This window comes from Nycticebus coucang, chromosome 7 (genome assembly GCF_027406575.1).
Source record: "Nycticebus coucang isolate mNycCou1 chromosome 7, mNycCou1.pri, whole genome shotgun sequence".
Classification (NCBI taxonomy): Eukaryota; Metazoa; Chordata; class Mammalia; order Primates; family Lorisidae; genus Nycticebus; species Nycticebus coucang.
In genome coordinates this window covers 47,122,181-47,136,751 of record NC_069786.1, presented here as the reverse complement: position 1 = coordinate 47,136,751, position 14,571 = coordinate 47,122,181, and the positions used below count along the sequence as shown (strand labels likewise).

General features: G+C 38.4%; 1 protein-coding gene across 16 annotated transcripts in view; it reads left to right on the top strand.

Moving 5' to 3' along the window:
• NEB (nebulin) overlaps positions 1-14,571 on the top strand; it is a 256,677-nt gene that overhangs the window by 92,766 nt on the left and 149,340 nt on the right. For all 16 annotated transcript variants that reach the window (XM_053596348.1, XM_053596363.1, XM_053596360.1 and 13 more), the window contains exons 56-68: positions 69-176; positions 457-768; positions 1,411-1,614; positions 1,869-1,973; positions 2,058-2,165; positions 3,568-3,879; positions 4,174-4,377; positions 4,829-4,933; positions 7,618-7,725; positions 9,516-9,827; positions 11,813-12,016; positions 12,321-12,425; positions 14,056-14,163. In XM_053596348.1, the coding sequence (XP_053452323.1) occupies positions 69-176; positions 457-768; positions 1,411-1,614; positions 1,869-1,973; positions 2,058-2,165; positions 3,568-3,879; positions 4,174-4,377; positions 4,829-4,933; positions 7,618-7,725; positions 9,516-9,827; positions 11,813-12,016; positions 12,321-12,425; positions 14,056-14,163 (2,295 nt within the window). The remainder of the gene's footprint in view (positions 1-68; positions 177-456; positions 769-1,410; positions 1,615-1,868; positions 1,974-2,057; positions 2,166-3,567; positions 3,880-4,173; positions 4,378-4,828; positions 4,934-7,617; positions 7,726-9,515; positions 9,828-11,812; positions 12,017-12,320; positions 12,426-14,055; positions 14,164-14,571) is intronic.

Genomic DNA, 14,571 nt, shown 5'->3' with positions numbered 1-14,571 from the left:
AATTTGTTGTGGTGCTTTTGTCTGTGGAGAACAGTTTTCCCAAAGTGATCTTCTTTATTTCTTAACAGAAACTCTACCGAATGGGTTACGAGGAGCTGAGGAAAAAAGGTTACGATCTTCCTGTCGACGCCATACCAATCAAAGCAGCGAAAGCTTCCCGGGAAATTGCTAGCGAAGTAAGACTTTATCCCCTGTTGATATTGATTTGATTACAACTTTTCAAAGCAGCCTCAATTTAACTTTAAATTGAACAAAATCTAAAGGAATAGGGATAAGATCAAGGATGCATTTATTATGTATGAAATTTGTAGCTGAGTTCAGCCTTTAATTTTTCTTATCGAAAAACTGAAAACTGTGGCTCTCCAGGCCAAGTATAATATTTAGAGTTAATGTGCTTTGTACATCGCCATAAAGATGGCAACATTCAAGGAATGACACAAATTTTTTTTTCTTTAGTACAAGTACAAAGAAGGCTTCCGCAAGCAACTAGGCCACCACATTGGAGCCAGGGACATCAAAGATGACCCCAAGATGATGTGGTCCATGCACGTGGCCAAGATCCAGAGTGACAGGGAGTACAAGAAGGACTTTGAGAAGTGGAAGACCAAGTTCAGCAGCCCAGTGGACATGCTAGGGGTGGTGCTGGCTAAGAAGTGCCAGACCCTGGTCAGTGACGTGGACTATAAGAACTACCTGCACCAGTGGACGTGTCTGCCTGACCAGAGTGATGTCATCCATGCCCGGCAGGCCTATGACCTCCAGAGTGATGTGAGTCTAAAGCAGGCGTCCTCAAACTTTTTAAAGAGGGGGCCAATTTGCTGTCCCTCAGACTGTTGGAGGGCTGGACTATAGTTAAAAAAAAAAAAAACTATGAACAAATTCCTATGCACACTGCACATATCTTATTTTGAAGTAAAAAACAAAACGGGAACAAATACAATTCACACTGCTTCATGTGGCCAGCGGGCCACAGTTTGAGGATGCCTGGTCTAAAGTCTTCCTTCGTCCAACAAAACAGTATATCTGCTTTCCGAAATAGGAAAGTCCTCCCATGGTGAGGCAGTTGAGTTTACACAGCTGAGCTCTGTTTTCCTGGATGGACGCTTAAGTTCTAGCTAGTCACCTGAACATCTTAAGGAACCATAATTCCACAAAGAAAGAGCCACAAAAGCCCCCATTGTTTTGGTGGAAGTCTCTAGATTGTTGATCTGGGAAATTAAATGAAGAATTGAGTTGCTTTCTGTGTGTATCTGTTAAAATGTTTTTCAAAATATACTTCTGATCTGAATACGTTGTTGATATAATTCATATCAAAATTTTAAAATTTCCCAGTAATTCAAGTATTAAAATATATAAACGTTATTTCTTTAGGGACATATGCTTACATTTATTTATCGCTTGCAATTGCAGAATTTGTACAAGTCTGACCTTCAGTGGCTAAGAGGCATTGGATGGATGCCCACTGGTTCTCTAGAGGATGAGAAAAATAAAAGAGCCACCCAGATCTTAAGTGACCATGTTTACCGTCAACATCCAGATAAATTCACATTTTCCAGCCTTATGGACTCCATACCGATGGTTTTGGCAAAAAACAATGCTATTACCATGAATCATGTAAGTCCTTTCTTTCTTTGAGGAAAGTATTAGTTTTCTTAATGAAAACACTAAAATGTTTCTATAAAAAAATTGAGGTTCAATTCTTTTGCTTGATATTAATGTGGTTTTGAGTGTTGTGCTTCTCCACTGGAAGGAGAGAAGACCTCAAAGTGTCACAAATACCAACTCATGAGCAGAATTTCTTTATCAGCTTATTTTCATGTTTATTGATCACTGGCCTCTATTAGTCACTATCTTTTCATTTCTCTTAGCGCCTCTATACGGAAGCTTGGGATAAAGATAAAACCACTGTCCACATTATGCCAGACACCCCTGAAGTTCTACTAGCTAAACAAAACCAAATAAATTATAGTGAGGTAAGCAGTATTCATGGTGCATGATATATTTCCCTCATAATGCACTTTTTAGATCCAACTTATGATTACTTATGTCTATTTTAGAAATTATATAAACTTGGCCTAGAAGAAACCAGGAAGAAAGGCTGTGATATGAGGCTGGATGCCATTCCTATCAAGGCAGCCAAGGCCTCCAGAGACATTGCAAGTGAAGTAAGTGCACCCAGAAGGTTTTTTGCCTTGGATCTGGCTCAAAGAATTTTTTATTGTGGAGCAAGTAAGCTATGAGGTTAAAGCTGTTGCTAACTGTGCATTTTTTCATAAACGGTTTAAAATAATGGTGATGAAATTCTCAATACAAGGGGCAAATTCTAGCTATGATTGAATCTACACCAACAGGCATTTCAAAACATATCCATTTGCTATTGAACAAAAGCTTTGGATCCTCGGCCATAGTTCAGATATTTTTGGCTTTTCCAGTGATGGATTTGTTTTTTCTTATTTCAATAGATTCAGAGATACAAGGGATTTTTAGCTTTGTAGGTTTTGCATAGTGGTAGAGTTTATTATACTTGATAGGTAGTTTTTCTGCCCTCACCCCACTCCCACTCTTTCCTTTCTAGTATATTTCTTGTAACAATTGTATATTACCAACTTACACTCTATAAAAAAGGAATCTACAAAGGCCGAGTGAATCCAAAGTTCAACCATCTATGTGGACCATGTTTGTCTCTGCATCCCGTAATTGGTTGTGAATATCGGCTTTCTTTAAAAGATGGATTTTCTCACATTTTTAAGATTTGTTATCTTTCCATTTCTTTTGTCCATTAAGTCAAAAATACATTTTTCTTTTATCTTCAAAATACAAAAATTAATCATTAGAATTTAAAAATAAATGTTCAATAATCAGAGAGGAGTCAGATATATTAATGAACACTCACATGATAAAAATACCTGCTGCCATTAAAAGTCAAGTATATGAAGAATATTTGTTTTTTTTTTTTTTTTTTTTGAGACAGAGTCTCACTATGTCACCCTGGGTAGAGTGCTGCGGCATCACAGCTCACAGCAGCCCCAAACTCTTGGGCTTAAGAGATTCTCTTGCCTCAGCCTCCCAAGTAGCTGGGACTACAGGCACCCACCACAACGCCTGGCTGTTTTTTTTTTTTTTTTGTAGTTGTCATTGTTGTTTAGCTGGCCTGGGCTGGGTTCAAACCCCGCCAGCCTCAGTGTATATAGCTGATGCCATAAACACTGTGCTACAGGTGCTGAGCCTATGAAGAATATTTGACATAGAGAAATGCTTGTACAGAAACTGGAAAGAGCAGACACAAACCCATATGCAGTATGACTCCTAAGTTTATTCCCCATACACATGCACCAGAGTTACCACAAAAAGTAACTCTGAGTGGCAGAATCATGTCTTAATTTTTATTTTCTTTTTTGCATATATATGACATTTATTTTATAAATGGTTTACAAAATGCACAAATTGTGTATAATTTATATGTTTGGAGCAAAATTCTTTTTTTAATGAATAGAAAAACTTAGACCTAGTAATTGCTTTTTTCCTAAAAGTTAAAATAGGTGACTATCGGTCTTTTCCTTCTTCTAGTTCAAGTACAAAGAAGGTTATCGTAAGCAGCTGGGCCACCATATTGGTGCCCGAGCCATCCATGATGATCCTAAGATGATGTGGTCCATGCATGTGGCCAAGATCCAGAGTGACAGGGAGTACAAGAAGGACTTTGAGAAGTGGAAGACCAAGTTCAGCAGCCCAGTGGACATGCTGGGGGTGGTGTTGGCTAAGAAGTGCCAGGCCCTGGTTAGTGACGTGGACTACAAGAACTACTTGCACCAGTGGACGTGTCTACCTGACCAGAATGACGTCATCCATGCCCGACAGGCCTATGACCTCCAGAGTGATGTGAGTAGTGAGGATCATAATGACATGCAAAGCTGGGAAATCCGTAAATTAACACCCTTCAGAGAAAAGAGCAATAGGCAATACCGAGCCACTGCCCCTGCAGGGGGAGAACAGCATGCCTCCCTTTTAAAATGAGAGTTCATCCTTTAACCCTCCAGACCAAAATGGAATATTATCTAACACTCTGTCCACCAAACTGTATTTTTGAGAGTGCTTTTATGTGGTTTCATATCCTCAGATGAAAATGCATTCCCAATGCAGGAATAAATGTTTATTGACTGTTTGTGTCAACAGAATATGTACAAGTCAGATCTCCAGTGGCTGAGAGGCATCGGCTGGGTGCCCATTGGCTCTTTGGATGTGGAAAAATGCAGAAGAGCAACTGAAATTTTGAGTGATAAAATCTATCGCCAGCCTCCAGACCAATTCAAGTTTACCAGCGTGACTGATTCTCTAGAACAAGTGCTGGCCAAGAATAATGCCATCAATATGAACAAGGTGAGGCTGCAAAATTCAGAGGGTCAGGATAGGGCACGGGGACTCACACAATGAAAAAGAAGCATTTTGGAGAAAAGAGAGCACTGAGCAACAAAACGCATCTATCACCTATCTGTCTATCATCTACTCGATGTATGTTATATATGTAAATATTCTGACGTTTACTTCAATTATTGTTTCATAGTAAAATGGCATATTTTTATAGCAAAATAGTCTTTGCATAAAAGATGCTTATTCTCATTTTCCTTTTAATTAACATACATTTCAGATTATCAGAAGACACTTATACATATCTGTTCCACTATGAACTCATTATTTAAAGATGTGTATAAGTACATGCTGTATATAAAAGCATCCTTAGTTTTTTGCTCATAAAGTTTTTGTGGCCCTGAAATTTCTATTAATTATACACAGAATTTTTTCTGATCAATTTATATATTTTCTTTACTAGCGTTTATACACAGAAGCCTGGGACAAAGACAAGACTCAGATCCACATAATGCCAGACACCCCAGAAATTATATTGGCAAGGCAGAACAAAATCAACTACAGTGAGGTGAGAGCACGTGTTAATTCTTTGACACCTGCATGCTACTTCTTATTTCAATTGGTCTATTCCATAGCCATGTAATCTCAAATGACAGCTTTACAAAGAAGCTTTTCTTTTCTAGTTTCATGTGAATAACAACTCTTGCATTTCTTAATCACTATCATAAGTGTTAAACTTTAAGGAATATGAATAATCATCTAGGAAGTACAAATTACAGGAGCCAATGATTTAAGTAGTATCCATAAGATTATATAGGCCATTTTATTTTATTAATTTTTGAAGTTAGGAAATTAGCAATAGACCAAATATACATGTATCTTCCCCTCATGCTAAAACATAGCTATAGTAACATATTTCCTGTATATGATATATCATTCCTAAATCATAGCTTAGGGGCAAATTTAAGATTTTTAGTGTATAAGATTAAAGTCAGGGATTGAAATTGTGGTACCACCAAGTAACACTGAGAAAGACAGGGAGAAGGACAGAGGGAGAGTGGAAAGGGGGGCGAGGGGACACTTGTTCAGTGTATAGATGAGAACATGTGTACCTGGCTTCTCATCCCAGAACCACAGGTGCTGAGGCAGAGAGCTCAGCCTCCCCTCCAGTGCAGGAGTTTGCCTGCCACCCCCACCATGCAACAGGTTGCTGAAATGCCTTTCCCTAAGAGTTCTCAGTAACAAGTGGCTTATCTCATAAATCAGTCCATTTGTTCTGGAAAATTTATTAGAAGTGCTTTTGATACATCGACTCATAGCACTTCTCTAGGCAAATCCACATAGTCCTCTGAAACTGCACAGAACAAGTCTGTGCCCACCTTGGAAATGGAGTCTTCCCTGCCTCCACCCCAGACTCTCTTTCTAATCCACATTCCTCGGTGTTCCTCACAGGACATCCCTGGTAAGATGTGACTCTCAGAACTGAACAAAATACTGTTAGTGAGGAATGACTGGTGTAGAATATAGCTGATTTTTGCTTCTGGACATTCGACCTCCATTTCTGCACCCAGAGCGCATCAGGGTACTCTGGCAGTTGCCACTGGTGGTGCACACAGAACTTGGATCAGCTTTAACTCTAAGACACTTTATGTGGGCTAATCGTACATTTCCTTTATCTTGCATTTATGCATTTTGTCCTTTAAGTTCAAAGATTGGCATATATATCGCCCCAATCTCGTCTTCTTAGACTTGGCCTATGTATGGGTTTAGGCCTGTGGAGATTTCTGTGAATCTAAGATTCTGTGCATAGACATATTAGGTATTTCACCTGGCTTTGTGCCACCAGAATGAAAATATTGTTTCTGTGGCAGCATAGATCAATACTACCTTGCTTTTCTGTGAAATATATTTCAGAGAATTTAGATAGGATTGCCACCATCTTAACTAATTTTGATTTGGAAGTGATATTGGAAGCATAATTTTAGTGCTTCTATAAATAGCTCTTAATTGTCACCGAAAGCTAAAAACATCAAATCCTTCTCACAAATCAGAAAGGATTGAATTTTTAGCTAAACCTGTAATATAGTTCCTATATTGTTTATGAGAAGCATGCATTGTATGTACAGAAATTTTAGGAGACAAAGAACCCCTGTCTCTAGCCATTCAGCATGTCTGGAATTCTCAAGTCTGTCTCTGTGGAAAAGGTCAGAGATGCTATAATGTGGCTGCCAGTTCAAGGAGGCCCAGGCAATCTTCCTCTTTTCCCCTGCAAGTCTCCACTCCACCCACCCGGACTCCCCTGCGAGTCTCCGCTCCACCCTCCAGACTCCCCTGAGAGAGTCTCCACCCACCCAGACTGGGACTTGCCCAATCACTCCTCTCTCATGTGAAAAAGAAAAGACTTTTGTGTTGGTTTCCTGTTTTTTATAGAATTAAGCACCACCTCCTTATCGTAGTATCAGTTGTTCAAAGTCTGACTCCAGACTCTCCTGAGTCCTCTCCTGCCACGTGTCCCTGGGGCCTCACCCCACTGGCTTCCACTGCCCCAGGCCCTGATTTGTGTGATTCCCTCTGCCCTTGATGTCTATTGAAACATTGCTTATCACACCAGGTCCAACTCAAAGGTCACTCCCATGTGCAAGAACATCCCTGATTCTCCAGTTGGAATAAATTACTCTTTCCCGGAGCTCTTCCTTAAAAACGTGGTTTGACTTTTCAGCAGTCAGTTCCGAGGGTTTTTGGTCTTTCCCTCAGTTCTCCCAGGAACCTTAAGTTGAAAGAGGTTTCAACCTCATCTTTAATTCCCAAATACCCAAGGCTGTCACAAACACTGAGTCAGTGCAGAATAAATGGGAATGGAATTCATTGTCATGGTCACCAGTTAATCAAGTCTTTTCCTTCTACCCACATTTTGCCATCTTAGGGATGTGAGTTTCAGCTGGAGTTTTCCAGTAATTTTCAAACCTGATTCATTGTTTGAACTAAAAATTTTAAAACAATATTTAATATGTATAGCTAGTTCATTCAACATAAGTATTAAAAAATAAAGGTGCTAGAAAAAAATAAAAATAAAAAATAAAGGTGCAATCTTTTTAAGTCTTCACCTCAGCAAACATACTGAAGGCTTAGAACTTTCGAAGGTAAGATTCTCGTAGGCACTATCTCTGGAGAACACAGTGACTTACTTCAGTCTTGTCAGTTTCTGGATACAGACGTCAACATATCACTAATTTTTTTTTGGTCCCAATTTAGAGTCTTTACAAACTCGCCAATGAAGAAGCAAAGAAAAAAGGCTACGACTTGAGAAGTGACGCCATCCCAATTGTGGCAGCCAAGGCCTCCAGGGACATCATCAGTGATGTGAGTCGCCAATTCTATTCTAAATGTGTGGTCAGTCTGATGTGTTAGGTGACATTACTTAGGTGACATTTTCACCTAACTAAATCTTGAAAAAGAACTTTCCTGGGCTTTTGAAAATATAGCCTTATGTATTTGGGAATTTTTTAAAACTTAGTTTACAGGGAAATAAAAATTTGATGTTTTTAAAAAAGGGTTTATAACCCATAGAATACAGTGTCTTTGGTGAAACCTGGCCCACTGAGAAGAGAGAAAGGTTCGTTCCCAGGTAAACTGTTAGAGTGCAACTGCAGGCGTGGAGATGCTAATGTAAAAATTACCTTTATGCTTCTAGAAAAGCATATAGAAAGCATAACTCACAAGCTTAACCTCTTCCAGTGAGAAGCAGGGGCTGGCTTTATGTAGCATTTTAATACACAATATTTAAAAATTCATATGACACTTGCTATTACAATTTACCTTTGAAAGAAGGTAGTTGATCAGTGCCAGAGGTGGGTACTGACTCAAGCTCATGTCCTTCACACTAGCCCCTAGCCAGGTAGCACATACCTCCCAGAGTAAAGCTATCATGCCTTCCCTCTGCGATTCTTGAGGAACAGATTACTGCCAATCAAGGCCCAATATTCAGGATTATAGTAATGTGTAATATGCCATACTTTACACTGGAATACCATGCTAATGACACACTTTCATTTATGTATGTCAGGTCCTCCCAACAAATAGATTTATGTCCATAATAGTAAATAATTAATAATAACCAAGAAGTTTCGAAAACTCTGTGCTAAGAGCTTTACACCCATTATCTCCTTTATTCTTTTTATAATAATTACCCTAGGATGTAGATTTCATCATTATCCCCATTTAGTGGATTATTTAAGCAACTTGCCTAAATCAAACTCTTAGTGGATGGTGAATCTTAGACTCCAGACGATCTCATTCTTTTGGACGACACCATCATGCTTCCCGCTGGTTTACCTATGCTTTCTCAATCAGATGTCTCTGAGATGAGAAGCCTGTAATTTGGACAACTGACTTGATTCCAGAGCCAAGTCCTGGACATGAATAATAAAAACATCATTGGCTCATGTAGGACTAGAGCCCATAAACTTATGAAGAGTGTGCTGTAATCCATTGCGTTGCCTTTCAGCTTTGCTAGCATGATGAGTTTTCAAAATGATGCTGAAAATTTGCCACTGCTGCCGAGAGCATAAATCCGATATGAAATAATCAGTTCTCTTCTGTTGCTTGCACGGGTAGTTCTTGACCTAGAGTACACCATGCTTGCAGGAGTTGGTCACTCATTTTACTGCTTATTAAACATGCAATACCACCAAATGCATCCCTTTCCTGACACTCTTTTATGTATAGAATCCAATTTCTCCAGCTTCCCTGGTTCAAAGGGTCTCCCCCTGACTTCCACAGGTGAACTTTCCTCACCATGTGTGCTTACTGTTTCCAGAATTATTCCTTATCACCAGGCTATAGGCGAATTTGTGTATATACTACAGTTATATGAATTTTATCTATCTTTTTTTTTTTTTTTAATTTGGCCGGGGCTGGGTTTGAACCCACCACCTCCGGCATATGGGACCGGCGCCCTACCCGCTGAGCCACAGGCGCCGCCCAATTTTATCTATCTTACTACCTTGACAGGCTTCCAGAATAAAGGCCAGGCTACTGGCTTGATCCTTATTAACAAAACTCAATTGACGATGTAAATAAGATGATTTTGTACAGACTTGTGGCCTCTAAGAGCTTAGAATAAAAACCCTATTTGTGCATTTTTATTTCAGTACAAATATAAAGATGGTTACCGCAAGCAACTTGGCCACCACATTGGAGCCAGGAACATCGAAGATGATCCCAAGATGATGTGGTCCATGCACGTGGCCAAGATCCAGAGTGACAGGGAGTATAAGAAGGACTTTGAGAAGTGGAAGACCAAGTTCAGCAGCCCAGTGGACATGCTGGGGGTGGTGCTGGCCAAGAAGTGCCAGATCCTGGTCAGCGACATAGACTATAAGCATCCTCTACACGAATGGACCTGCCTGCCTGATCAGAATGATGTCACCCATGCCCGGCAGGCCTATGACCTCCAGAGCGATGTGAGTGTAGTATCCATACCGGAGTTCTGTGTAGAAATGATCGAAACTGTGTGAACGTTTACTTTTATATACAATCCACTGACCTATTCAATTTAAGATGTACTGGTCAGTGAATGAGATTTGAATTAGAATACAGTTTATTGCCTTATTATGAGTATACTGATAGGCTTTATAAGGAAGTGAAATTGACAGGGTCGACCTGATCTTACAAAAAACTGGAATTAAGTCATGATAGGACTTAGGATCCACTAGAGGGAGACATTTTCTTGAATTCTTTTAAAGAAAAAAAATTTTCATTTAAAAAAGAAAATTAATTTGGGATTTGTTTTTGATTTCCTTATAAAACAAGTGAGGTTATAACTATTGGAATGCTAATGCACACTGCAATGCTAGGTATTATTCTTATGAAATAAAAGAAGTTGCTGTGTCCAGAAGCTATTGGACTGTTTCACGGATCCTTCCTTTGCTTTGTGTGGCTGTCTCTATGGAGGGGCCACCTGGGACCTGGGGCCTATTGGAAGCAGATGCGCTATCTCAGATCTGGGTGTGAGAAGCACATTTCCTGCGTGATATATTTTATAAACATTTGAAGGAATTAAAGCATCACAGAGCTTTGGAGAATAAAACTAATTCATCATAATTATGCTTTAATTGGTTGTTCCTAGAAACTTACAGCCCACCTGAGACAACTCCCACATCTGTTCTATAGCGTTTGACATACAGAACTCTGTGTTTTGCAATCTCTCCAAAAAGAAAGGCTCTGCCTGCAGATAAAAAGGAGTTTAAAAGGGTTGATGTCACCCACAGAGTGACAACACTGACAGATTGCTCTCCATCTGTCTATTTGTTGGGTACCTTCCCTAGATTGCCTTCCTTGGTCTGCGATACGGCCTTCATAATGTGGGAAATATTTGAAAGTTAAAACGCACTCCAGAGGTACAAAATGTTATTGTTTTCATTCTGGCTGTTGTTATTTAGGGCCAGTAATTAGTCAGCGCAGAGCAATTTTAACAGGCTATTTGTCTAGACTACAAAATACCAGTTGTTACTTTCTACTTAGTTGCTGTTACAGGTGAAATCCTTCCAAGGAGCTGAGCAAAGATCCAATACCATGGATGTAAATTAGTTACCAATACTTAATGGGCATATAAAAATCATTAGCAAAAAAATACAAATTAAAATAATGTAACAATAATGACACAGCAAGATAATTCTATACAGGAGTCTGTGCTTCCATCCTGAGAACTTTGTGGGGAAGAGACTGGGAACCCAGACTAATGAAATGGTCATTTACTGCCCTGAATCACAGACAGGGTAAGGGCCGTCAAGGGTCTGCCTGGGAGCTTCAGAGATTCTACATCATTTTTATATTTTAACTTCTCTCTCTCTTTTTAAAGATCATTACAGATATTTTGAAATATAAGAAAAACTACATGGAAGGCAATAATAATCCAATATTATCCAATCACTAGAAAACCCCACTTCTGTTCCTATAATTTATCTACCCACATTGTTTCACATGCTACTTTTTCTTTTAATATTCTATTACTGACACTTTGACATGTCATCCAGTCTTTAAAAATGAGGCTTTTAATAGCTACAGAGTGTTTTATTTGACTAGGCCTAAAATTGTGTTACTGACAGCCCATTGTTGGACACGTGTGTGGGTGCTCTCAGCCTGAGTTGGCATTCTTTTCCTGCACATGGATGTTGTAATCGTAATAACATCCACTCAACCTACTGACAAAAGATACCGATTTTGATCATTCCACTCTTAAGAACTTGAAATAATGGATAACTTTTTATTTAGGCTAAGAGACATTTCTGGGTCATTTTTGAACATAGTTGCTCTTTTAGTCTGCCTAATACAGTGAGCTTGTTTTCTATAAAAAGAAAATAGAATTACACTTTATTGACTCCATTTGCATCTTTACCCTAAATCTTTTGGTCTTATTGAAGAGTTTCTGCCTTTTTCCTCTTCTCAGAATATTTACAAGTCAGATCTCCAGTGGCTGAGAGGCATCGGCTGGATCCCCATTGGGTCTCTGGAAGAGGTCAAGTGCAAGAGAGCCGCGGAAATATTGAGTGACGCCATCTACCGCCAGCCTCCAGACCAGCTGAAGTTTACTAGTGTGACTGATTCTCTGGAGCAGGTGCTGGCCAAGAACAATGCTATCAACATGAACAAGGTGAGCCCCAGCTGCCTCAAGCTTTTCCAAGATGCCAAAAGATACTGTTACCCTTTAATGACTGGTGGAGGCAAAGTTATCCATGAAGATACAGAGACACACTTACCTTTTAAATCACATATGTGAGATCCTCTAAATAATTTCCATTATTTCTGATTTCAATCTTGATAACTAGCAAAAAGACTCAAACTTCCAACTCTGGCTTCTTTTTCCTAATTAGGTCAATATTAACCTTACTTTAATTTGACTTTTTGTAATTCTTATTTCAAATGACTTTTGATCAATATCTTATCTTCTTTTGTAGCGTTTATACACAGAGGCCTGGGACAAAGACAAAACTCAGGTTCATATAATGCCTGATACACCAGAGATCATGTTGGCAAGGCAGAACAAAATCAACTACAGTGAGGTAGGGGCAAAATTCTGTGGTGCCATAGTTAAACTTTGTTGTTGTTATTTGTTTTTCGATACGTAGTTTTGTGGAGATTCTGGGGCCTTAGTTGTGCGTGCCTGTCGCTCTTTCGTATGAACACTCAGCCCATCCAACATTTCATCTCTGGGCTGAATATTATGTTTTGTAGGATTCCATAGGCAAACTGAAGTTATACTTTCTTTTCTGTTTATGGCCATTTCCAGTGTGAATCAGTGGGACTGAGTAGTATTTTTGGTATTTCCAAGGGGTAGGATTATCAGATAAAATGTTAGGTCATTATTTATACTAAAGCATTATTTGTTACTCATCTGAAGCTCAAGTTCAACTGGGTTTACTGTATTTTTATTTTCTAAATCTGTTACCCTTACTAAAGTGGTCTGTACTGATGTGTACCTCTTCCCCAGATTTAGAAAATTTCTAATTTAGTAAGGGTAACAGATTTAGAAAATTTTAGTAAGGGTAACAGATTTAGAAAATTTCCTGAATAAAATTTCCTGAATAAAGAAAAGAAAATTTCCTGAATAAAATTAAGCAACAAAATGAAGGAGTAGAAATAGAAGTCAAAATTTCCCTTTTTTTTTTTTTTTTTACTTCTAAAGTTAAGTTAAAAGATACATTTGGCTGAGAGCCAAATGAGCCTGCTAATTGAATATGAGGATTAGGTTTCCCTCCCCAGACCCAGCTGCTTGGGAGCAGATGATCCCTCACCAGCAGTGTGGCTTTGGTTAAGGCACAAAGAAACAGAGCTGGACATAAGGCTGGACCCTAGAGGAGAGGTGAAGCTCGGGGCAGGGCATGCTGACCAATCCCATCCCTAACAATTAGTATCAGTCAATCATTGTACCCTCCAGGGCAGAGAGAATAAAGGGACAGAGAAAGGCCACAGGTAAAATGATTGAGCTTCCTTTATAGAAAGGAAACCTTACGTGTGGGGGAAAGTTCTCCATCAACAACACTGATTACTGAATTTTTATTTATTTTTCTTTCTTTTTTTTTTGATTACTAAATTTTTAAAAAGTAAAACATAATTTTATGGATGTGTGTTATACCAACATGATACAAGTAAAATTTAGCATCTTAAAGTTGTGATTATAATCAGGTAAACTATATGTTGATATGCTTTATTATATAAAAACATTATAAAATGTTACATGATTTTTATCAAATGCTAAGTCATAACAAAGACTTAAATGTATGTATTTCTACATATAAATGAATAATAATGTCAAACATGTTGTTCTGACATTTTATTTTCATTTAGCAGTATATATGGATTGATGCTTCATTCATCAATCTATAGTATGAGATTTGTTAATCTATGTTGATGTATGTATATCATATTCATCTATGTGTGATATTAATCTATACTGATATATAATAGATTGATATATCAATTTTTGTCAATAGTCATTGATATGTCCCATTTGTTTCTAAGGCTGTATAGTATTTTTTGTTAGGATATAATTTATTTGCTTTCCACTATTGCCAGAAACTTAGATTGTTTCCAGTTTCTATCCTTTTTTAAGTTATCTGGTGTACATCTCTGGATAATCCACAGATTGTCCTGTCAAGCCTTTAGATTTAATTCTCTTTAATCCTTCTATAGAGTCTGTACAAACTTGCCAATGAAGAAGCAAAAAAGAAGGGCTATGACCTGCGAAGTGACGCCATCCCAATCGTGGCAGCCAAGGCTTCTAGGGACATCATCAGTGATGTGAGTGGCAACACCCCAGATACTTACATGGACAATTATTCAGGAGGCAGAATAATTACTATCACAGGAAGATGTGTCTGGGTGCCACTTAGACCACATTTATTGACTTATTTTTCTATACCAAAGATATGTTTTTCATTTGGAAAAAATCCATATTATTAAGTCCAAAAGACTTTAGCATCCAGGTCCCATAGGAAGGGGGATGTCCTAAACTTTGGTATAAAATTGAATTTGATGTTATAGTTTTTTATATCTATAATTACAAGAAACTCATTTCTGTATTTTTAGCATGGAGCCTCACAGAAATTTTAAAAATGCCAGTTTGAGAAAAAAGATTGATAACATATATCAGTTCAACGTCAGATAGAGCTGGTATTGTCAAGTCTAGGAAAATTTACTTTACCTCAA